The 25,642-nt window shown below is 47.2% G+C and overlaps 1 protein-coding gene across 10 annotated transcripts in view; it reads left to right on the top strand.

Moving 5' to 3' along the window:
• LOC137534772 (zinc finger protein 585A-like) overlaps window positions 1-25,642 on the top strand; it is an 84,864-nt gene that overhangs the window by 15,957 nt on the left and 43,265 nt on the right. For 8 of the 10 annotated variants that reach the window (XM_068256417.1, XM_068256413.1, XM_068256414.1 and 5 more), the window contains exons 6-7: window positions 18,868-19,236; window positions 21,001-21,369. In XM_068256417.1, coding sequence (XP_068112518.1) covers window positions 18,868-19,236; window positions 21,001-21,369 — 738 coding nt within the window. The remainder of the gene's footprint in view (window positions 1-18,867; window positions 19,237-21,000; window positions 21,370-25,642) is intronic. The other 2 variants (XM_068256410.1, XM_068256412.1) reach the window with 2 other exon arrangements.

The raw sequence follows: 25,642 nt of genomic DNA, 5'->3' as shown, positions 1-25,642 counted from the left end.
AGCAGCTAGGTGTCCGTGAAGGAAATCTTTGAGCGGAAGAAGCCAATTTCTGCCAGTCACCACCTTGCCCGGCGTCTGACAGCTGGCTTGGCGGAACTGTTAGCTAGCCAGCTGTTACCATACCAGCTGGTGGACTCTGAGGCCTTCCGTAAATTTGTGGCCATTGGGACACTGCAGTGGAAGATACCAGGACGCAAATATTTCTCTAAAAAGGCGATACCCAAACTGTACCGTGAAGTGGAGAGGCAAGTGGTGTCATCTCTGGCACACAGCGTTGGGTCAAGGGTCCACCTGACCATGGATGCCTGGTCTGCCAAGCACGGTCAGGGCCGCTACATTACTTACACAGCCAATTGGGTCAACCTGGTGACCAATGGCAAGCAGGGAGTATGTGGCTGTGCAGCGGACCAACTTGTGACACCTCCACGGCTTGCAGGCAGGCCTCCTGCCACCTCCTCTCCTTCTCCTCCTGCTACATCCTCTTTACTATCGTCCTCCTCCTCCTTGGCTGAATGGCAGTTCAACTCTACTGGTGCTGCGATCTCTTCTCCAACTACACAGCCCCATCTCCCCAGGGCCTATGCTGCATGCCAGGTACGACGGTGTCACGCCATCTTAGACATGTCTTGCCTCAAAGCGGAGAGTCACACTGGACCAGCTTTTCTGGCTGCTCTTAACAAACAGGTGGATCAGTGGCTGACCCCGCACCAGCTGGAGATCGGCAACGTGGTGTGTGACAACAGCAGCAATCTCCTTTCCGCTTTGAATTTGGGAAAGCTGACACATGTACCCTGCATGGCACATGTGTTAAATCTAGTCATTCAAAGATTTGTGTCAAAGTACCCAGGCTTAGAGGACGTCCTGAAGCAGGCCAGGAAGTTGTGTAGGCATTTCAGGCGGTCTTACACGGCCATGGCACACTTTGCGGACATTCAGCGAAGAAACAACTTGCCGGTGAGACGCTTGATATGTGATAGCCCGACTCGCTGGAATTCGACCCTGGTCATGTTCCCTCGCCTGCTAGAACAGGGGAAAGCCGTCACCCAGTACCTGTACAATTACAGTAAAAGGATACAATCTGGGGAGATGGGGATGTTCTGGCCCAACAACTAGACACTGATGCGAAATGCATGCAGGCTCATGCGGCCATTTGAGGAGGTGACCAATCTGGTGGGTCGCAGTGAAGGCACCATCAGCGACTTGATCCTGTACGCTTACTTCCTGGAGCGTGCTGTGCGTAGAATGGTGGATCAAGCTGTGGAGGAGCGTGAAGAGGAACAGTTACGGGAGGAACAGTTGTGGGAGCAATTTTCAACAGAACCAGATGTTTCCTCAACACCTGCGGCAGCACAGAGGGGGGAGGAGGAGTAAGGAGGAAAAAGAGTAGTGTGGGGAAGAGGAGTCAGACTCGGATGATGAGGAAGGTGTTTCTTTGGAGGAGGAGGCAGCGGCAGAAGAACAACCGCAGCAGGCGTCGCAGGGGGCTTGTGCTGCTCGACGTTCCCGTGGTATTGTTCGTGGCTGGGGGAGGAGGAGGACTTACCTGACGTCACTGAGGAAGAGCAAGAGGAGATGGGTAGTACATCTGGATCCAACTTTGTGCAGATGGCGTCTTTCAAGCTGTCCAACCTGTTGAGGGACCCCCGTAGAAAAAAAACTCAATGGGAATGAGCTGTATTGGGTGGCCATGCTACTAGACCAGGCTTTCTCAACCAGGGTTCCTTGAGTACTCTGCAGGGGTTCCTTGGCATTTTCCCCCATAGTGGGGGAAGTATATAGAGCACATTATAATAGGTGGTACTGTAACAAGAAGCACTAAATTGGGGGGTCAGGAGAAAGTATAATGAGTGGCAGTTTAATAGGGGGTAGTGAAATAAACAGCCACACATACTTTTAAAGACCATGCTTCCTCCAAAATAATTACAGGGGTTCCTCGAGATCAAAACATTGTTTGCAGGGGTTCCTTGAGATCAAAAAGTTATTTGCAGGCTTCCTCCAGGGTAGAAAGGTTGAGAAAGGCTTTACTAGACCCTCGGTATAGGCACAAAGTGGCGGACATGTTACCAACTCACCTGAAGGCAGAAAGGATGCAGGACTTGCAGAACAAGCTGGCAACTATGCTTTACAATGCGTTTAACCACTTAACGACCACCTTACACTGATAGGCGGCGGCAGCTCGTAAGTGGAATTACATGGAAATGGCCGTTCCATGTCAGTTCACGGAGGGTGTCTCCGTGAACAGCCTGCGAGCCTCCGATCACCACTCGCAGGCTAAATGTCAACAAGCAGGGAAGAAATCCCCGGTGTTTACGTTGCACGCCGTAAAGGAGATCGGCGATCTCCGGCCTCTGATTGGCCAGGGATCGCCGGCATCTGATAGGGATCGTCGTCCTGTGCCGCCCATGGGAAGGAGGGCAGGGAAAGAGAGAGCGGCTGAAAAACGATGCGGAGGCGGCCTTTGAGGAACCCCCCGGCTACAGAAAAATAGCCGGCGGCGATCAGACCCCCCAGCAGGACATCCCCCTAGTGAGGAAAAAGGGGGGGGGAGGAAGTCTGGTCGTCCTGGCTGCAATGTGAACTGTGCTGTGGGCTGGAGAAGCCCACCCAGCACAGATCAAGCAGAATTAGCCTGGTCCTTAAGTGGTTAAGGGTGATGTCACAGCACAACACAATAAAGGTACCACTGCCAGTAATCCTTATACCATGTCCATGCAGGCCACGACAGGATACTCCAGCGATCTCATGGTGATGTCAGACATGCGGACATTCTTTAGTCCAACGCCTCAACTTAGCGCTTCCGGATCCACCCTCCACCAATGCCTGGACAGGCAGGTAGCCGACTGCCTGGCCTTAAGTGTGGATGTAGACACTGTGAGCAGCGATGAACCCTTGGACTACTGGGTGCGCAGGCTTGATCTATGGCCAGAGCTGTCCCAATTTGCCATCCAACTTCTGTCTTGCCTTGCCGTAAGCGTCCTGTCAGAAAGGACCTTCAGTGCAGCTGGAGGCATTGTCACTGAGAAGAGAAGTCGCCTAAGTCACAAAAGTGTTCAGTACCTCAACAATTTCTAACTAAAAGTGGCCAAAGGCAGAGGGACATACATGTCTACTTTTTAAGATCAACTGCTACATTATCATAAGGATTACACAAGCACATCCGTAATGAGAATATAAAAATACAATTTCTTTGTTAGTCAAAATTACAAAAAGAGTGTTTTTAAAAACAACATGGGATGGCCACCCCGCCACAACCAAGCACAAGTCACTCCACTTGCAGGTAGACGTTTCTTAGGCTCCCACTCTGGACGGGAATCGAACCAGGATTCCGTGGTCACTCGCAATGGCAGACTTGCCCTCCATAACATATTCTCGATGCAGGTACTGAACAGCAAGCAGAACAAGTATTTAAAAAAATAGATGTAAGCTTTAACAATGGTAGAGAGAGAACCATTGAAAGTTGATAAGGCAGTCAGACATTACCTAACCTGACATCACTGAGTGAAGAAGAGCAATCTTGCCATGGTGCGCACCAGTCCAGCACGGCCGTCACTACACAAACAGCTGTTTGTGGTGCATTACACAGTGAGTTTGGTGTGTGAAGCAGTACTCTAATTACACTCCCTGATTGATGTATACACATGCAAGATGTTTTAAAGCACTTTAGGCCTGCAATTTAGCATTCAGTGTGATTTCTGTCCCTAAAACTCTGCTTTGTGTCCAATCCAGATTTTTCCCAGGGACTTTTGGCGTCTATCCCACTCTGCCATGCCCCCCTCCAGGTGTTAGACCCCTTGAAACAAATTTTCCATCACTTTTGTGGCAGGCATAAATGTTTCTAGTTTTCAAAGTTCACCTCCCCATTGAAGTCTATTGCGGTTCACGAAAGTTTGCGCAAATCGAACGTTTGGTGAAGGTTCGCGAACCCGGTTCGCAAACCAAAAATCCGAGGTCGGGCCATTTCTAGACATGGGTCTCAACTAGTGTTGGGTGAACACCTGGATGTTCGGGTTCGCGAACGTTCGCCGAACATGGCCGCGATGTTCGGGTGTTCGCGCCGAACTCCGAACATAATGGAAGTCAATGGGGACCCGAACTTTCGTGCTTTGTAAAGCTTCCTTACATGCTACATACCCCAAATTTGCAGGGTATGTGCACCTTGGGAGTGGGTACAAGAGAAAAAAAATATTTGAAAAAGAGCTTATAGTTTTTGAGAAAATTGATTGTAAAGTTTCAAAGGAAAAAATGTCTTTTAAATGCGGAAAATGTCATTTTTCTTTGCACAGGTAACATGCTTTTTGTCGCCATGCAGTCATAAATGTAATACAGATAAGAGGTTCCAGGAAAAGGGACCGGTAACGCTAACCCAGCAGCAGCACACGTGATGGAACAGGAGGAGGGTGGCGCAGGAGGAGAAGGCCATGCTTTGAGACACAACAACCCAGGCCTTGCATGAGGACAAGAAGCGTGCGAATAGCAATGCATTTTGTCGCCATGCAGTCATAAATGTAATACAGATAAGAGGTTCCGTAAAAAGGGACCGGCAACGCTAACCCAGCAGCAGCACACGTGATGGAACAGGAGGAGGCGCAGGAGGAGAAGGCCACGCTTTCAGGCGCAACCCAGGCCTTGCATGAGGACAAGAAGCGTGCTGATAGCAATGCATTTTGTTGCCATGCAGTCATAAATGTAATACAGATGAGAGGTTCAATAAACGGACCGGAAACGCTAACCCATCACAGATGTTCATTGTTCATGTTACTTGGTTGGGGTCCGGGAGTGTTGCGTAGTCGTTTCCAATCCAGGATTGATTCATTTTAATTTGAGTCAGACGGTCTGCATTTTCTGTGGAGAGGCGGATACGCCGATCTGTGACGATGCCTCCGGCAGCACTGAAACAGCGTTCCGAAATAACGCTGGCTGCCGGGCAAGCCAGCACCTCTATTGCGTACATTGCCAGTTCGTGCCAGGTGTCTAGCTTCGATACCCAATAGTTGAAGGGTGCAGATGGATTGTTTAACACAGCTACGCCATCTGACATGTAGTCCTTGACCATCTTCTGCAGGCGATCGGTGTTGGAGGTGGATCTGCACGCTTGCTGTTCTGTGGGCTGCTGCATGGGTGTCAGAAAATGTTCCCACTCCAAGGACACTGCCGATACCATTCCCTTTTGGGCACTAGCTGCGGCTTGTGTTGTTTGCTGCCCTCCTGGTCGTCCTGGGTTTGCAGAAGTCAGTCTGTCGGTGTACAACTGGCTAGAGGAGGGGGAGGATGTCAATCTCCTCTCTAAAGTCTCCACAAGGGCCTGCTGGTATTCTTCCATTTTGACCTGTCTGACTCTTTCTTCAAGCAGTTTTGGAACATTGTGTTTCTACCGTGGATCCAGAAGGGTATAAACCCAGTAATTGGTGTTGTCCAGAATGCGCAAAATGCGTGGGTCGCGTTCAACGCAGTCTAGCATGAATTGAGCCATGTGTGCCAGAGTCCTGCCAGAATCCTCATCATCCTCTTGTGAGCATTGTGATAGTTGTGATGCATCATAGTCGTCACCTTCTTCCTGGTCTGCTTCTGCTGACCATTCGCGCTGAATTGTGGAAGTCCAACGTGCACCGCTCTGGCCCTCGTCAGTGGTGGCATGAAATTCCTGCTCCAACTCCAGCTGTTCCTCCTCCTCTTCTTCGTCATAGCTGCTGGGGCCAGCGTTTCCTAAAGCAGATGGCCTGATGTTGGTATCATCACGCTGATCGTTTTCTCCTTCAGATTCCCCCAGTTGCATCATGACAGCTGTTTCCTTGATTTTCAACATTGACTTCTTCAGTAAACACAGCAGTGGTATGGTAATGCTGACTGAAGAGTTGTCACTGCTCACAAGCAACGTGGATTGCTCAAAATTTTGGAGGACTTGGCAGAGGTCCAACATGTTGGCCCAATCGGATCCACAGAAGCTTGGCAGCTGTCCGGATGCGCCTCGGTACTGCGCCGTCATGTACTGGACCACTGCACTCTTCTGCTCGCAAAAGCGGGCTAGCATGTGCAGCGTAGAATTCCAGCGCGTAGGGACATCGCACAGCAAGCGATGGTGGGGTAGATTTAAGCGCTCCTGCATCTTGGTGAGTGCCCCCGAAGCAGCACTGGAATTTCTACAATGTTTGGCCACTCGTCGCACCTTCAACAGAAGATCAGCCACGCCTGGGTATGTCCTCAGGAACCGCTGAACTACTAGGTTCATCACGTGCGCCAGGCAAGGGATGTGTGTCAGCTTAGCCAACCTTAAAGCGCGAATGAGATTACTCCCATTATCACACACAACCATGCCCGGTTTCAGGTCCAGCGGTGCCAGCCACAAATCCGTCTGTACCTTTATTCCCCTCCAAATTTCCTCCTCTGTGTGCTGCTTATCCCCAAGGCAGATCGGCTTCAGCAACGCTTGCTGACGCATGCCAACAGCTGTGCTGCACTGCTTCCACGATCCTACTGCTGCTGGGTTAGCGTTTCCGGATGAGGTACAGCTTTGAGATGCGTTGGAGAAGAAGGAGTCAGAGAGGTAGGTGCTGCTGTTGTTATCCAGTGGGAGGGACGGCAGTGCAGCTTTTTGCGGCGTGGGCAACACCCGCGCCGTAGCAGGTGAGGAATCGCTGCCAGGCTCCACAAGGTTCACCCAGTGCGCGCAGTAAGGGAGATGTATCGACCCTGGCCGAACGCACTCGTCCAGGTGTCAGTGGTGAGGTGAACCTTGCAGGCAACGGCATTCTTCAAGCTTCGGGTTATTTTGCTGACCACGTGCTCATGCAACTCAGGCACTGCAGAGCGTGCAAAGTGGTAGCGGCTGGGAACCACGTAATGTGGGATGGCCACTGACATCATGCCCTTGAAGCTGTTTGTCTCCACCACTCGATATGGCAGCATTTCACAGGCCAGAAGCTTGGCTATGCTGGCTGTTAGTGCCACGGCCCGGGGGTCATTTTCTGGCAATTTCCTCTTGTGCTCAAACATCTCCGAGACAGACAACTGAACCGTAGGGCTGCACACTGAAGGGCTGTTGGTTGTTGTGTTTGATGAAGACTGGGAGACCTCAAGAGCACTATTCCGGAAAGTGACAGTGTCAGCGTCGTCTGATGTTTGTGAATGTTGTTGTGAACCACGCAATGGCTGGGCTACTGCTGCTGCTGAGGAGGGTCTGGTGGTGAGTCTGGTGACCCCAAGGGAGGCAGTGTTGCTGGTACCCTATCCTGCCGCGTTTGCCCACAGAGTGGGATGTTTGGATACCATGTGGCGGGTCATGCTGGTGGTGGAGAGGTTGTTAATATTTTTCCCCCTGCTCAGGCGGGTCTTGCACACCTTGCAAATCACCATGGTACCATCCTCACTGCAGTCTTCAAAGAAAGGCCAGACTTTGGAGCACCTGCCTTGCTGGCGATTTCTGTTTGCGCCTCTTTTGCGTCTCACTTGAACTTCCACGCTTGTGGTGCCTGAAATTTCGCGCCGCCTACCTTGTGGCACAAGGCGAACTTGTGCCGCAGTGGGTTCTTCAACAGACTCATCTGTGCTGCTACGACGGCGATGTTCTCCTTCACATACAAAATCTGGGTCTGTGTCCACATTGTCCAAACCCTCCTCTTCCATCTCCTCAAACTCGTCATATGTGATTGTGGGCCGCCGCCGTGGAGTAGAGCTCCCCAGAACAACCTCTGCGCAGCTCACTCCAACGTCGTCTTCTAGATCTTCTCGGCCGACCTCCTGCAATTGAAACCCCTCCTGCCCAACTTGCTCTGGGATTTGGGTTTCAAAGTCCTCGGACTCGCCTTGCATTTCAGTGCGCGGTGCATTTCCCACGGTAAATGGTTGTGAATCCGGGCACAACATTTCTGGCTGTTCCATTGACCTTTGAAAGGTGGAAGTTTGTTGGGCTGGGAATAGCTCCTGCGAATACCCCATTGTGTCCTGAGTAAATTCTTCGGACTGGTTATTTGGCAGTTGTGTGCGTGGTGTCGCTGCCGGTTGTGTCAGCTTTGTGCCCACTGGCTCCTTGTAACTGGCTGAGGACTCGGACCTCGTGCGTGATGTGCTGGTGCTGCTTAAACACTGTATAGGTAAAAGGCTGCGCATCCCTGACTCAATACTGTACAATTGAATGGTTAATCGCTGTGGCGCACACCGCCCCCCCTGGACTAAAATGTACGCCCGCATCCAAACAATGCAATACTGGTCTATGGAGAAATTTTAGCTTCCATCATAGTTTTGCATGCAAAAATATAGATATACTGGACATCTGCACCAACGTTGAGGTAAATCTCCAGAGCAGATGTCCTAACACTAAACTAACCTAAGTTAAAAGCAAATGTCTTTACCCTGGCAGCTGCTATGCTAAAATGTGTAACTTACATTCAATACAGACAGCAGGAAACAAAGCAAGCGCTCACCAATATGGGCCGCATCTGAATGACTCACCACCTCATATGCACCGCTTAAATAGCTCAAATACACACTCAGCAATCAGACAGATGCAAAACATATGCAAAACTAAACTAAATACTTACCATGCAAAACAGGATAGCACAATGGGTGCTGCTAGCCTGGTAGTTACAGAACTGTGGATACAAAATATAGGTAAAAGGCTGCGCATCCCTGACCCAATACTGTACAATTGAATGGTTAATCGCTGTGGCGCACACCGCCCCCCCTGGACTAAAATGTACGCCCGCATCCAAACAATGCAATACTGGTCTATGGAGAAATTTTAGCTTCCATCATAGTTTTGCATGCAAAAATATAGATATACTGGACATCTGCACCAACGTTGAGGTAAATCTCCAGAGCAGATGTCCTAACACTAAACTGACCTAAGTTAAAAGCAAATGTCTTTACCCTGGCAGCTGCTATGCTAAAATGTGTAACTTACATTCAATACAGACAGCAGGAAACAAAGCAAGCGCTCACCAATATGGGCCGCATCTGAATGACTCACCACCTCATATGCACCGCTTAAATAGCTCAAATACACACTCAGCAATCAGACAGATGCAAAACATATGCAAAACTAAACTAAATACTTACCATGCAAAACAGGATAGCACAATGGGTGCTGCTAGCCTGGTAGTTACAGAACTGTGGATACAAAATATAGGTAAAAGGCTGCGCATCCCTGACCCAATACTGTACAATTGAATGGTTAATCGCTGTGGCGCACACCGCCCCCCCTGGACTAAAATGTACGCCCGCATCCAAACAATGCAATACTGGTCTATGGAGAAATTTTAGCTTCCATCATAGTTTTGCATGCAAAAATATAGATATACTGGACATCTGCACCAACGTTGAGGTAAATCTCCAGAGCAGATGTCCTAACACTAAACTGACCTAAGTTAAAAGCAAATGTCTTTACCCTGGCAGCTGCTATGCTAAAATGTGTAACTTACATTCAATACAGACAGCAGGAAACAAAGCAAGCGCTCACCAATATGGGCCGCATCTGAATGACTCACCACCTCATATGCACCGCTTAAATAGCTCAAATACACACTCAGCAATCAGACAGATGCAAAACATATGCAAAACTAAACTAAATACTTACCATGCAAAACAGGATAGCACAATGGGTGCTGCTAGCCTGGTAGTTACAGAACTGTGGATACAAAATATAGGTAAAAGGCTGCGCATCCCTGACCCAATACTGTACAATTGAATGGTTAATCGCTGTGGCGCACACCGCCCCCCCTGGACTAAAATGTACGCCCGCATCCAAACAATGCAATACTGGTCTATGGAGAAATTTTAGCTTCCATCATAGTTTTGCATGCAAAAATATAGATATACTGGACATCTGCACCAACGTTGAGGTAAATCTCCAGAGCAGATGTCCTAACACTAAACTGACCTAAGTTAAAAGCAAATGTCTTTACCCTGGCAGCTGCTATGCTAAAATGTGTAACTTACATTCAATACAGACAGCAGGAAACAAAGCAAGCGCTCACCAATATGGGCCGCATCTGAATGACTCACCACCTCATATGCACCGCTTAAATAGCTCAAATACACACTTAGCAATCAGACAGATGCAAAACATATGCAAAACTAAACTAAATACTTACCATGCAAAACAGGATAGCACAATGGGTGCTGCTAGCCTGGTAGTTACAGAACTGTGGATACAAAATATAGGTAAAAGGCTGTGCATCCCTGACCCAATACTGTACAATTGAATGGTTAATCGCTGTGGCGCACACCGCCCCCCCTGGACTAAAATGTACGCCCGCATCCAAACAATGCAATACTGGTCTATGGAGAAATTTTAGCTTCCATCATAGTTTTGCATGCAAAAATATAGATATACTGGACATCTGCACCAACGTTGAGGTAAATCTCCAGAGCAGATGTCCTAACACTAAACTGACCTAAGTTAAAAGCAAATGTCTTTACCCTGGCAGCTGCTATGCTAAAATGTGTAACTTACATTCAATACAGACAGCAGGAAACAAAGCAAGCGCTCACCAATATGGGCCGCATCTGAATGACTCACCACCTCATATGCACCGCTTAAATAGCTCAAATACACACTCAGCAATCAGACAGATGCAAAACATATGCAAAACTAAACTAAATACTTACCATGCAAAACAGGATAGCACAATGGGTGCTGCTAGCCTGGTAGTTACAGAACTGTGGATACAAAATATAGGTAAAAGGCTGCGCATCCCTGACCCAATACTGTACAATTGAATGGTTAATCGCTGTGGCGCACACCGCCCCCCCTGGACTAAAATGTACGCCCGCATCCAAACAATGCAATACTGGTCTATGGAGAAATTTTAGCTTCCATCATAGTTTTGCATGCAAAAATATAGATATACTGGACATCTGCACCAACGTTGAGGTAAATCTCCAGAGCAGATGTCCTAACACTAAACTGACCTAAGTTAAAAGCAAATGTCTTTACCCTGGCAGCTGCTATGCTAAAATGTGTAACTTACATTCAATACAGACAGCAGAAAACAAAGCAAGCGCTCACCAATATGGGCCGCATCTGAATGACTCACCACCTCATATGCACCGCTTAAATAGCTCAAATACACACTCAGCAATCAGACAGATGCAAAACATATGCAAAACTAAACTAAATACTTACCATGCAAAACAGGATAGCACAATGGGTGCTGCTAGCAATGGGTGCTGCTTAAACACTGCTGGACGCTTGAGAGGTCATCCAATTAATTATCTGGTCCTGTTCTTTTGGATTTGTGAGGGTTGATTTCCTGGACAACATGGGCGGTATTGAGTGGGTTTTCTTCGGTGCTCCACTGTGGCCTGTACGTGAACCATCAGGGGAAACACCTCTTCCCTTGCCCCTCCCTCTTTTACAGGATTTCTTCTTCATTTCACTTATCCTTAAAGTACACGCTGACTGGCAGCAGTACAGTGGCAGTACAGAAATGCTATATAGTGGTGGGTGAGCGGTGTACTACTATTCCCAGCAGCGACACAGAGCACAATGCTATACAGTGGTGGGTGAGCGGTGTACTACTATTCCCAGCAGCGACACAGAGCACAATGCTATACAGTGGTGGGTGAGCGGTGTACTACTATTCCCAGCAGCGACACAGAGCACAATGCTATACAGTGGTGGGTGAGCGGTGTACTACTATTCCCAGCAGCGACACAGAGCACAATGCTATACAGTGGTGGGTGAGCGGTGTACTACTGTTCCCAGCAGCGACACAGAGCACAATGCTATACAGTGGTGGGTGAGCGGTGTACTACTATTCCCAGCAGCGACACAGAGCACAATGCTATACAGTGGTGGGTGAGCGGTGTACTCTTATTCCCAGCAGCGACACAGAGCACAATGCTATACAGTGGTGGGTGAGCGGTGTACTACTGTTCCCAGCAGCGACACAGAGCACAATGCTATACAGTGGTGGGTGAGCGGTGTACTACTGTTCCCAGCAGCGACACAGAGCACAATGCTATACAGTGGTGGGTGAGCAGTGTACTACTATTCCCAGCAGCGACACAGAGCACAATGCTATACAGTGGTGGGTGAGCGGTGTACTACTGTTCCCAGCAGCGACACAGAGCACAATGCTATACAGTGGTGGGTGAGCGGTGTACTCTTATTCCCAGCAGCGACACAGAGCACAATGCTATACAGTGGTGGGTGAGCAGTGTACTACTGTTCCCAGCAGCGACACAGAGCACAATGCTATACAGTGGCGGGTGAGCGGTGTACTACTATTCCCAGCAGCGACACAGAGCACAATGCTATACAGTGGTGGGTGAGCGGTGTACTCTTATTCCCAGCAGCGACACAGAGCACAATGCTATACAGTGGTGGGTGAGCGGTGTACTACTGTTCCCAGCAGCGACACAGAGCACAATGCTATACAGTGGTGGGTGAGCGGTGTACTACTGTTCCCAGCAGCGACACAGAGCACAATGCTATACAGTGGTGGGTGAGCGGTGTACTACTATTCCCAGCAGCGACACAGAGCACAATGCTATACAGTGGTGGGCGAGCGGTGTACTACTATTCCCAGCAGCGACACAGAGCACAATGCTATACAGTGGTGGGTGAGCGGTGTACTACTGTTCCCAGCAGCGACACAGAGCACAATGCTATACAGTGGTGGGTGAGCGGTGTACTACTATTCCCAGCAGCGACACAGAGCACAATGCTATACAGTGGTGGGTGAGCAGTGTACTACTATTCCCAGCAGCGACACAGAGCACAATGCTATACAGTGGTGGGTGAGCGGTGTACTACTATTCCCAGCAGTGACACAGAGCACAATGCTATACAGTGGTGGGTGAGCGGTGTACTACTGTTCCCAGCAGCGACACAGAGCACAATGCTATACAGTGGTGGGTGAGCGGTGTACTACTATTCCCAGCAGCGACACAGAGCACAATGCTATACAGTGGTGGGTGAGCGGTGTACTACTATTCCCAGCAGCGACACAGAGCACAATGCTATACAGTGGTGGGTGAGCGGTGTACTACTGTTCCCAGCAGCGACACAGAGCACAATACTATACAGTGGTGGGTGAGCGGTGTACTACTATTCCCAGCAGCGACACAGAGCACAATGCTATACAGTGGTGGGTGAGCGGTGTACTACTATTCCCATCAGCGACACAGAGCACAATGCTATACAGTGGTGGGTGAGCAGTGTACTACTATTCCCAGCAGCGACACAGAGCACAATGCTATACAGTTTTGGGTGAGCGGTGTACTACTGTTCCCAGCAGCGACACAGAGCACAATGCTATACAGTGGTGGGTGAGCGGTGTACTACTATTCCCAGCAGCGACACAGAGCACAATGCTGTACAGTGGTGGGTGAGCGGTGTACTACTGTTCCCAGCAGCGACACAGAGCACAATGCTATACAGTGGTGGGTGAGCGGTGTACTACTATTCCCAGCAGCGACACAGAGCATAATGCTATACAGTGGTGGGTGAGCGGTGTACTACTATTCCCAGCAGCGACACAGAGCACAATGCTATACAGTGGTGGGTGAGCGGTGTACTACTGTTCCCAGCAGCGACACAGAGCACAATGCTATACAGTGGCGGGTGAGCGGTGTACTACTGTTCCCAGCAGAGACACAGAGTGGCAGTAAACACAATGCTATACAGTGGTGAGTGAGCGGTGTACACAGAGTGGCAGTAAACACAATGCTATATAGTGTGGGTGAGCGGTGTACTACTGTTCCCAGCAGCGACACAATGACTGGGGGGACCCTGGCTAGCCTGGCTGGAGAGAGAACTACCCTGCCTGCCTAGCCAAAGCTAAACCCACAGACAAATGGCGGAGAAATGACGTGGATCGGGTATTTATTTACCCGAACCACGTGACCCGTTCGGCCAATCAGAGCGCGTTCGGGTCCGAACCACGTGACCCGATCGGCCAATCACAGTGCTAGCCGAAAGTTCAGGGAACGTTCGGCTATGCGCTCTTAGTTCGGCCATATAGCCGAACGGTTTGGCCGAACACCATCAGGTGTTCGGTCGAACTCGAACATCACCCGAAAAGGGTGATGTTCTGCAGAACCCGAACAGTGGCGAACACTGTTCGCCCAACACTAGTCTCAACCCTAAAAGTCTCTAAACTCTATTCTACTACTTATCACGGTTACAATGTTACCACACGTCTCTTGTAGTTTTGCTAAAACGTTCCCAAATTTGATCATACTTTTGAAAATGACTTTATGTTGGATTGAGTTTGTCCTTACCTATTTTTTCTGTGAAATGTGTCCAATCTTTAAGACCCACCAAAATGTATTCTACAACTCGTCACGGTTAAAAAGATACCACATGTGCCTCATTTATTAACAAACTGGTGGTGCGCTCTCCACAAAGATAACGTCCAGTTGTCATTAAGTGGTTGACCACTTGCTGTCCCAATGACGTGAAAATAAGTCTCTGCACTCTCCTTCCTACAAAATCTTAAAGGGAACCTAAACTGAGGAAGGATATGGATTTTTCCTTTTAATATAATACCAGTTGTCTGACTCTCCTGCTGATCCTGTGTCTCTAATACTTTTAGCCACAGCCCCTGAACAAGCATGCAGATCAGGTGCTCTGACTGAAGTCAGATTGGATTAGCTGCATGCTTGTTTCGGGTGCTTGAGTCAGCCACTGCTGCAGCCAAGGAGATCCGCAGGATAAGCAACCGGTATTGTTTAAAATTAAACATCCATATCCCTCTCAGTTAAAGTGAACCTCCGGACTAAAAATCAACTCAGCAGCACTGAAAAGGCCTGGTGTTTCTTTAACAGTTTCACAGCATCAGAACTTTGTTTCTCTTATACAAGCCTCATTTTTAGCTGCACAGAAGAAAACTGCCAGGGCTTTTTTCCCCTTATGCTGTGCAAAGCATGATGGGATTTCTGATTTTGTTGTTCTCGTTCTGCTGTTTTGGTGCAATTTTTTTTTTTGACATTTTTTATTTGACATTTGAAGCCTAGCGTGTGCAGCTGGGAGGGGTAATCAGCACACAGGACAGTTGGAACTCTGTCTCCTGCTACTTGTCACCTCCTTTCAACCAAAAAGATGGCTGCCCCCATGACAAAGATGGCAGCCCCCATGAATCACAAACATTTGCCTGTTCTTTTAAAACAGGGTGGGTAAGAGATTATATTACCTATCTATTCTAATTAACATAACTAATGTAACTTAATGACAGTATGTTTGTTTAGGCTGAAGTTCCCCTTTAAGGTTCTCTTTAAAGAACATTGTTTATTTATCTCTGACCTGATAACATCACTACAGAGTTGTAAAATAATGACAGCAAACTCCTCTCCTTCTCCGAGGGAATTCAATGGCAGAGTTAATTAGTAAACAAGTGTAAAATACACATTCCAGGAGCAGACAGTAGCAGATTGTATACATCACTTAATTGTTGGATTAGCTGCATGCTTGTTTCGGGTGTGTGAGTCAGCCACTGCTGCAGCCAAAGAGATCCGCAGGATTGACAAGCAACTGGTTTAGTTTAAAAGGAAACATCCATATCCCTCTCAGTTAAGGTTCCCTTTAAAGAACATTGTTTATTTATCTCTGACCTAATAACATCACTACAGAGTTGTAAAATAATGACAGAAAACTCCTCTCCTTCTCCCAGGGAATTCAATGGCAGAGTTAATTAGTAAACAAGTGTAAAATACACATTCCAGGAGCAGACAGTAGCAGATTGTATACATCACTTAATTGTTACATCTAATACATCCATACATACATCAAAACAAATGAACTGTTTAAATAAACAGGAGGGTTAAATAAACCCTGCGGGTTCAAACATTCATAGGACGTGATCCCCACACTCTGATTGGGCCAATAGGCTGCCTGTCCTCGGAATAGAGCCGAAGGGTCTCAGGGCAAGAGGAGAGGAGCCCTCCTTATTTACAGGGAGGCAGCGAAAGTTACTAGCACTCGCTATGCTGCACTGCCCGCAGCATAGTGTGTGCTCCTGTGATTATGCGCGCTACACGGACAGTAGCACACAGCCTATTATATTTAAGGCACTTTGTGGAAATAGCGCTGTGGAAGCTGTTACACAGCTTCCTTGCATTAAAGGGAGCCTAAACTGAGAAGGATATGGATTTTTTTCTTTTTAAATAATACCAGTTGCCTTACTCTCCTGATGGTCCTCTGTCTCTAATACTTTTATCCACAGTCCCTCAACAAGCATGCAGATCAGGTGCTTTGACTGAAGTCAGTCTGGATTAGCTGCATGTTTGTTTTAGGTGTGTGATTCGGCCATTACTGCAACCAAAGAGATCAGCAGGACTGCCAAGCAACTGGTATTGTTTAACCTCCCTGGCGGTAAGCCCGATCTACGTTCGGGCTAGCCGCCGGAGAGGATCACATGGCCCCCGGAGTTTTTGTTTTTTTGTTTTTTTTTATAAAATTTGTTTTATATACTTAAACTAGCACTTTGCTAGCTAACCATTCCCCCCCAAGTCCCTCTGCTCTCCCCCGATCACCCCCAATCGCCGCTGTTATACATACCCCCCAGTGATCCCGTGATGGCGCAGCCTCCCAATCAGCTCCAGGGTTTGCTATGGGGAGGATCGGGACTGCGAATGATGTCAATAACTGAAGCTACATGGTAAAGCTGCGGCTCTCGCTGGATTGTGGAAGGGTAAATATTGCCGGCAGCGATCGGGGGATCACAGCGGTGCCGGGGGACTTGGGGGCAATAGTTAGCTAGCAAAGTGCTAGCTTAAGCATTTCAATCGAATTTTATTTTAAAAAATCCCCCCGCGGACGCAGCATCTGAAACTGCATACCACCAGGGAGGGTAAAAGGAAACACTCATATCCCTCTCAGTTAAGATTCCCTTTAAATGCGATGGACACGCTAAATAGCTGCTTTCTCACCACTGCCTGACTGGTGCTTTAAGCGACTCAGGTGTCTCGTGCATGTGTACTGCATCCCATGCTCAGATCTTCTCCTCAAATGCTATCCCTTCTAGATAGGAATGTACAACAGGAGGAAATGGCAGCTCTTCCAAATGCAGGATGCACCAGAATTGTTAATGCAAGTTGTGTAATCTGCCCATGTTTAGGGCTCTGCACATCTATGTAGCTGGTCAATTCGGGTGCAGCCTGCATTTGGAAGCACTACCATTTCCTACTGATGTACAAAAATGTACATCTACTTTTGGCAAGCTGCATTCACTTGTATTAGTCTGCATTCAAATTATTTAGATTAGGGTTTAGTACATAGTTTGTAGTCAAGATGTGTATTTAAAGAGAATCTGTACTCTAAAATTCCTACAATAAAAAGCATACTTTCATTATTCTATTCTATTCATTATGTTCTCCTGGGCCCCTCTTTGTTGTTTCTGCCACTCCCTGCTGCAATCCGGGCTTGTAATTGCCAGTGTTAGGTAGTGTTTACAAACAAAAACATGGCTGCTAACCAGCATGTGATAGGCTTAGAGAAGCTCAGTCTGTGACTCATACAGAGCCTGGAGAGGGCTTGGAGAGGGTGTGTATAACTTCTACCTATCACAGCAGAGCAGCACATTCCTGCCTGAGCCAACAAAGTCGGCAAAGGAAAGAATATTCGATTATATAACAGAGATAATACAGCCACTGTGCAACTAGAAAAGGTTGCAGTAAGACAGAGCACATTAGAACAGGTATAGGAACTTATAGGATAGAAGAAATAAGGCTGAACATTTTGTTACAGAATCTCTTTAAAGAACAACTATCAAAGGAACAGTTTTTCTGTAAACCTCACTTACCTATCGAGCTTTTAGCCAGCAACAATAAAATGCTTTTCAGAGGTCTCTCAGTACAGTCTGTGTAAAAAGAAAAGCCATGTTTACCAGCAGTTTTGTAGCAATTTGTGTCAGCATCAGGGAGAGGGAAAGGCAGACCTTCACTGTAACCTGGCTGTAAACTGTTTGCTTTACACTGCGTGGCAGAGAGATACACACAGACAGGAATGCAGGGCTTCATCTGATGATTATTTACACACATTTGAAGCTACAATATATTTCTGCTTCCTATCATTCTGAACAGATTCCAGTCACAGTATTAGAGCCAGTGAAGATTGTTTCTTTATGCTGGATGTGCTGGGCACAGTCCTCCATAGTAATGCCCACAGTGAAAACTGTTCTCTGTAAATGTCATATTTCCTTCATATAAGACATGAAAAGATGAAAAAAAGCCTTTGTATTGCTATTTTCTAGTAATTACTGGAAATATATGTGGCATTTAGAATTTTAGTTAACTTTGATAGTTGCCCTTTAAGTCCCCGGGGGGGGGGGGGGGGTGCTGCACACCTTTGTTAGTTTCATTTAAGTTGCAGCCAGATTAGGAGCGCTGGCAATTTTTTGCTGCTAGATAGGAGTGTAGTCCAATAGGTAGCCAGTGAGCCACTGATAGTGCCGGCAATCAAGGCTCTTACCTCTTCAAAAGCACCTAGCGGGAATCAGCAGGGCAACGGAGGTCCGACACTCTATTGTGTCCTGGCTCCGCCCACCTATGCTTTTCACCCCTATTATTGTCAAATATTACAAGGGGGTTGATTTACTAACATTATCGTGCTCGTCACTGTGAGTTAATTCTAGTGGTCCTGACAGCGTAGCGTGCGCATCTAAGTTCTGTGCAATCGTTGTAAGTGCCGCCTACAGTACTTGTAACAGTGGATGTGTTGTAATTCATGTAATATAATGGCTGGCGTTGCGCTCTACAGTGCAATGTCTGAATATCACCAGCGTATTTTACTTGGTGAACCAATCTGGTATTACCAGTCCTGTGAGAGAGCTCAGTGGCACCTGTAGGTTTAGATCTCATATCTAATAGGCTAACATACATGATCATGAAACCATACCATGCATTTAATTATTACATTTTTCCTTCCAGCAGGGGTACACAATGTTAGGGACATCTCAGAGGGACATCTTATGTCACATTCAGAAGACACTGCAGTGGAATGTTCTGTGGAATCACAAGCTGTCACCTGTCATCCCACACATCAAGCGAGTCAGAGATTTCCATGTACAGAGTGCTCCAAATGTTTAAAGTCTGAAGAATCTCTTGCTGCGCACCAGAAGACGCACTCACTGAGGCTGCCATGGTCATGCTCAGAGTGTGGGAAATGTTTTAGATGGAAATCATATCTTGATCTTCATCAGTCAGTTCACACTGGCGAGAAGGCCTACCACTGTTCTGAGTGTGGGAAATCCTTCAGGTTAAAAGCAAAACTTGTTAAACACCAGAGAGTTCACACAGGTAAGTCTCTATCCTTGTCCTGAGTGTGGAAATTGCTCAGTTCAAAATCGGAGCTTGCTATTTACCAGAGAGTTTACACCGGTGAGAGGCCCTATTTATGGTATGAGTGCGGGAAATCCTTCAGGTTAAAGTCAAAACTTATTATACATCAGAGAGGTCATACTGGTGAGAGTTTCTATCATTTTTCTGAATGTGATAAATCTTCCTTATTTAAGTCAGAATGTATTAGTCACTTGAGAGTTCACACTGGTGAAAGGCCCTTTGCTTGTTCTGAGTGTGAGAAATCATTCATTTTCAAGTCAGAACTTGTCAGACACCATAGAACTTACACAGATGAGCGGCCCTATGACTGCTCTGAGTGTGGGAATCTATTCAGAGCAAAGTCAAAACTTATTACGCACCAGAGAATTCACACTGATGCAAAGCACTATGTTTGCCCTGAGTGTTGTAAATCATTCAAATATAAGCCAGAGCTTGTAAAACACCAAAAATTTTACACCGGTGAAAGGTCAAGCCCATGTTCTAACTGTGGACAATTATTCAGATCAAAGTCAGAACTTGCTGTGCACCAGAAGTGTCACACTGCTGAAAAGCCCTGTTCTTGTTCAGACTGTGCAAAATCATTCACCTTAAAGTCAAAACTTGTTACGCACCAGAGAGTTCACTCCGGTGAGAGTCTCCATCCTTGTTCTGAGTGTGGAAAGTCTTTCTTATTTCAATCTGAGCTTGCTATGCACCAATTTGCTCACACTGGAGAGAGACCGCATCCTTGTTCTGAGTGTGGGAGAACATTTTTATATAAGTCAGAACTTTTTAGATATGAAAGATTTCACACTGGAGAGAAGCCTTATGAATGTACTGAGTGTGGTAGACTATTCAAAACAAAGTCAAACCTTGTTAAACACTACGGAGTTCACACAGGTGACAGGCCCTACACTTGTTGTGTGTGTGGGAAATCATTTATGACTGAGTCAAAACTTATTAGACACCAGGGGATTCACATAGGTGAGGTGTCTTATACTTGCTCTGATTGCGGTAAAACTTTTAGAAAAATATCAGAGCTTGCTAAACACCAGAGAGTACATACTGGTGAGAAGTCCTAGATGGGTTTTAAGGGGGACAATGTCAGATCAAATATCTGATAAATAGCCGGAAGCCTGATAGCATCACTACAGAGTTAGGGACCTAAGCCCCTTAGGTGCACACCTCTGTTGGTTTCATTTCAGTTGCAGCCTGATTAGGAGCACTGCCAATTTTTTGCTGCTAGATATTGTAGTCCAATAGGTAGCCAGTGAGCCACTCATAGCGCCCGCAATCAACACACTTACTGTTCAAAACACCTGGCAGTAATCAGCAGGGCAACGAAGGTCCAACACTCCATTGCCTCCTGGCTCTGCCCACCTACCCTTTTTTGCCCCTATTATTGTCAAATCTTACAAGGGTTTTAATTCACTAACATTATCGCGCTCGTCACTGTGAGTTAATTCTAGTTGTCCTGGCAGCGTACCATGCGCATCTAAGTTCTGTGCAATCATTGTAAGTGCCGCCCACTGTACTTGTAACAGTGGATGTGTTGTAATTCATGTAATATGATGGCAGGCATTGTGCTCCACAGAATATCACCAGCATATTTTACTTGGTGAATCAATCTGGTTTTACCAGTCCTGTGAGAGAGCTCATTGGCACCTGTAGGTTTAGATCTCATATCTAATACATGATCATGAAACACTACCATGCATTAAATAGTTACATTTTTCCTTCCAGCAGGGGTACACAAAGTTGGGGACATCTCAGAGGGACGCCTTATGTCACATTCAGAAGAAATTGCAGTGGAATGTTCTAAGGAACCACAAGCTGTCACCTGTCATCCCACACATCAAGCGAGTCAGAGATTTCCATGTAGAGAGTGTTCCAAATGTTTTAAATCGGAAGAATCTCTTGTTGCGCACCAGAAGATGCACTCACGGAGGCTGCCATGGTCATGCTCAGAGTGTGGGAAATCTTTCAGATGGAAATCATATCTTGTTCTTCATCAGTCAGTTCACACTGGCGAGAAGGCCTACCACTGTTCTGAGTGTGGGAAATCCTTTAGGTTAAAAGCAAAACTTGTTAAACACCAGAAAGTTCACCCAGGTGAGAGTCTCTATCCTTGTCCTTAATGTGTGGAAAAGTATTCAGTTCAAAGTCCAGAGAGTCACACTGTTTAAAAGCCCTATTCTTGTTCAGGCTGTGTGAAATAATTCACCTTAAAGGGACACTGTAGGGGGGTCGGGGGAAAATGAGCTGAAGTTACCCGGGGCTTCTAAAGGTCCCCCACAGACATCCTGTGCCCGCGCAGCCACTCCCCAATGCTCCGGCCCCGCCTCCGGTTCACTTCTGGAATTTCAGACTTTAAAGTCTGAAAACCACTGCGCCTGCATTGCTGTGTCCTCACTCCCGCTGATGTCACCAGGAGCGTACTGCGCAGGCCCAGAATGGTCTGTGCCTGCGCCGTGCGCTCTTGGTGACATCGGGAAGCGAGGACACGGCAACGCAGGCGCAGTGGTTTTCAGACTTTAAAGTCTGAAATTCCAGAAGTGAACCGGAGGCGGGGCCGGAGCATCGGTGAGTGGCTGCGCAGGTACAGGACGTCTGCGGGGGACCATTAGAAGCCCCGGGTAAGTTAAACTCATTTTCCCCCGACCCCCCTACAGTCAAAACTTGTTACGCACCAGAGAGTTTACACTGGTGAGAGTCTCCATCCTTGTTCTGAGTGTGAAAGTATTTCTTATTTCAATCTGAGCTTGTTAGACACCAGTTTGCTCACACTGGAGAGAGACTGCATCCTTGTTCTGTGTTGGAAAACATTTTTAAATAAGTCATAACTTTTTAGACCTGAAAGAGCTCACACTGGAGAGAAGCCTTATGAATGTACTGAGTGTGGTAGACTATTCAGAACAAAGTCAAACCTTGTTAAAGGGAACCTGAAGTGAGGAAAATTATTTAAAATAAACACACAACATAGCTGCAAATGAATATTACATACTAACCTCCCCATCAGTTCCTCTCAGAGGCTCACCATTTTCTTCTTACAGTGATCCCTTCCAGTTCTGACAATATTTTGTCAGAACTGAAATAAACCAGTTGCTGTCAGTTATATATCAGCAGCTGTCAGTTACAATTGAATGTGCAAGGTAATGTTCATGTTTCCCTATGGCTCAAGTGGGTTATATGACAGTTTAACAGTGTGCTGACCAGGAAGTTGTTAGGAGGTAATGGCCATTTTTAAAATGGAGGACAGAGTAATCCATTGATCACAGTGGACAAATAGGACACAGGAGAGGAGAAAGAGATTGAGAAGTAGACTACACAGGATGTAACATGACCTGTGTATGGTTATTTTTACTTTTTATTTTCAGTTCAGGTTCTATTTAACCACCCTGGCGGTATTGACGAGCTTAGCTCGTCCAGGAAAAACTTGCTGAAAGCGGTCGTCAATACCGCCAGGAAGATTTCTTGCTTCTCTTCCCCGCCGGCTGCACTTTTCCCTCATCAGAGGGATTCCCCAGGATGGCTGGATGCCTGTCAGCACGCTGTGGGTAGCGATCTGTGCTACCCACAGCATACAGAACTAGCATCCAGTCACCCTGGGAATCCCTGTGCAGCCGGCGGGGCAGAGAATGTGTGGGGCTGTGTAGGGATTCCCCTTCTTTGCCGGCTGGTGCGGGGATCCTCTCTGTGCGGGGGGGCCGGGGGGGGATAAGCGTACTGTGCATACGGGTGACCCTTTTGTGTGTGCGGGGAGGGGGGGCGGGTATCCCCTTCTATGGGGCTGGTCTTGGCCAGTCGGGGACACCCCCTTCTGTGCGGGGGGGGGGGGGGTGGGTGTCCCCATCTATGCGGGCTGTGGGTGGCCTCTCCCTCCTCTTCCCCCATCCCTCCCTCTCTGTCCCCCGTGTGTCCCCCCCCCATCCCATGTCTCCCCCCTGTCAGAAGCCCTGCTTTACTCACCTGAGGGCTTTCTCCTGCGCCGGCCGCGATGGACACCCTCCTCCATCGCCGAAGTCCCGGTCTGTGTAATTACAGTACGCGGCTTGGTGATGTCACCAAGCCGCGTACTGTAATTACAAAGAACACGAGACTTCGCGATGGAGGAGGAGGCGCGCCGCTTCCACCGCAGGAGAAAGCCCTCAGGTGAGTAGATCAGGGCTTCTGACAGGGGGGAGACACGGGATGGGGGGGGGGGGGGGGACACGGGGGACAGAGAGGGAGGGATGGGGGAAGTGGAGGGAGAGGCCACCCACAGCCCGCATAGATGGGGACACCCACCTTCCTCCCACCACAGAAGGGGGTGTCCCCGACCGACCACGGCTAGCCCCCATAGAAGGGGATACCCCCCCCCACACACACACAGAAGGGCCACCCGCATGCACAGTATGGGGATTTCCCCCCCCCCCCCCCCTCCCACAGAGGGGATCCCCACCGGCCACTACCAGCCAGCACAGAAGGGGAGCCCCCCCCCCCACAGAAGGGCCACCCGGCCACAGCATTGGGGGCAATGGGGGGGGGGGGGGGCAGAGGCACCTGCAAACCTGGCTCCCTATACATATGACTCCCTAGACCTGGCTGCACATCTGTCTCCTATACACCTGGCAAACATCTTGCTCCCTATATACCTAGCAAACATCTTGCTCCCTATATACCTGGCAAAACATCTGGCTAACTATTCCTGGCTAATACATCTGGCTAACTATACCTGGCTGCACATCTGGCTAACTATACCTGGCTGCACATCTGGCTAACTATACCTGGCTGCACATCTGGCTTATACATCTGAGTCTTATACTCACCATTGGAATGCTGATCCCTCGTCGCGTACCACTGATAGCTTCCCCAGTGCCTTCTTTCATGTCCCTTGGCGGATTTTGCTTCTCCCTTGGCGATCACATGTCCCCCGTCGATCGGCGTTAATGGCACCAGTGTCACACAGCATCATCAAAATCTCACAGCAAACACTTTTTTCTAAATTGAATTCAATACAATAACCTGTATTGAATTCAATATAAAAAAAAAAAATGATTGCAAAAAAAAAATTGGTTGAAAATTATTAATTGAACCACTTTTTGCACGGAAATCCTGGGGAAATAGAACGCCAGGGTGGCTACACACTACTGAGTTCACACAGGAGAGGCCCTACACTTGTTCTGTGTGTGGGAAATCATTTATGACTGAGTCAAAACTTATTAGACACCTGAGGATGGACATAGGTGACATGTCTTATACTTGCCCTGATTGCGGTAAAACTTTTAGAAAAAAAATCAGAGCTTGCTAAACACCAGAGAGTTCATACTGGTGAGAAGTCCTAAATGTGTTTTAAGCGTAACAATGTCAGATCAAATGCTGTATTTAACCACTTTAGGACCAAACACATTTTTACATATTAGCACTGCTCCCATTCATTCGCAGATAGCTTTATTACTACTAATTTCACCTAAATGATCTATATATTGTTGTTTTTTTTTGGACAAAGTATGTTTTTAGTGTGTGATAATTTTGTTTAGTAATTCTTATTTTCAATGCATTTTAAAGGGAAAAGTAGGGGAAAAACAGAAAAACACACTATTTCTCTATTTACATCAATTATAGCTTTAAAATAAACAGTGCTAACTAAAAGTTAAACCCACACACAATGTATGGTGACAATATTGTATTTGGGAATAAAACTGTTTTTTTTTTTCGTTTTTGCTTTCTTATTGTACACTATTGATGGTTGTAAGACCTTATTTGCAAAAATAATAGTATTATACCCTCATGGCATACATATTTTAAAAGCCAGGTTCCTAAGGTAACAATATATGTTGTTTCTTTCATATTCTGTCACTTTGGGCCTGATTCACTAAACTGTGCTAACTCATAGCACGGCCGCACTAGTTTTTTTTGCGCACATTTTTATTTGGGATTGTGTGCGGAAATTCTTGATTGCATGCAAAAACTCGTGCAAAAATGCAAGCGTGCCTGTGCTATGAGTTAGCTTGGTTCAGTGAATCAAGCCCTTTGTTTTTATTTTATAAATCTTTACAGAATATGCATAAATGTAATTGCCTTTGATTCAGTTTGCGACTAAAAAGAATACACAAGACATGGGCCTCAAGCCTAAAAGTTTCTAAACTCTATTCTACTACTTATCACGGTGTGAAAGAACGCGGAAAAGCCGCCGCGTGTACTGACAGCAAGGCGGCTGATTCCGGGTCCAATGCGATCGCTACGTGGAAGCACTCAGACCTTAGTCAGATCCAACAGGGTGTTTGAACTAGGAGGACCTGGGAATTCACACTGAGCCAGATTACTTGTGTTAGCATTCTGTTATACTTCAGACTAGTTCCAGGGTGTAGAGACCACAGACCTCACACCCAAGACTAGGGAACTT

The sequence above is a fragment of the Hyperolius riggenbachi genome, chromosome 10, assembly GCF_040937935.1.
Source record: "Hyperolius riggenbachi isolate aHypRig1 chromosome 10, aHypRig1.pri, whole genome shotgun sequence".
In the NCBI taxonomy this organism is placed as follows: domain Eukaryota; kingdom Metazoa; phylum Chordata; class Amphibia; order Anura; family Hyperoliidae; genus Hyperolius; species Hyperolius riggenbachi.
This window is presented reverse-complemented; position numbering and strand designations above follow the sequence as displayed.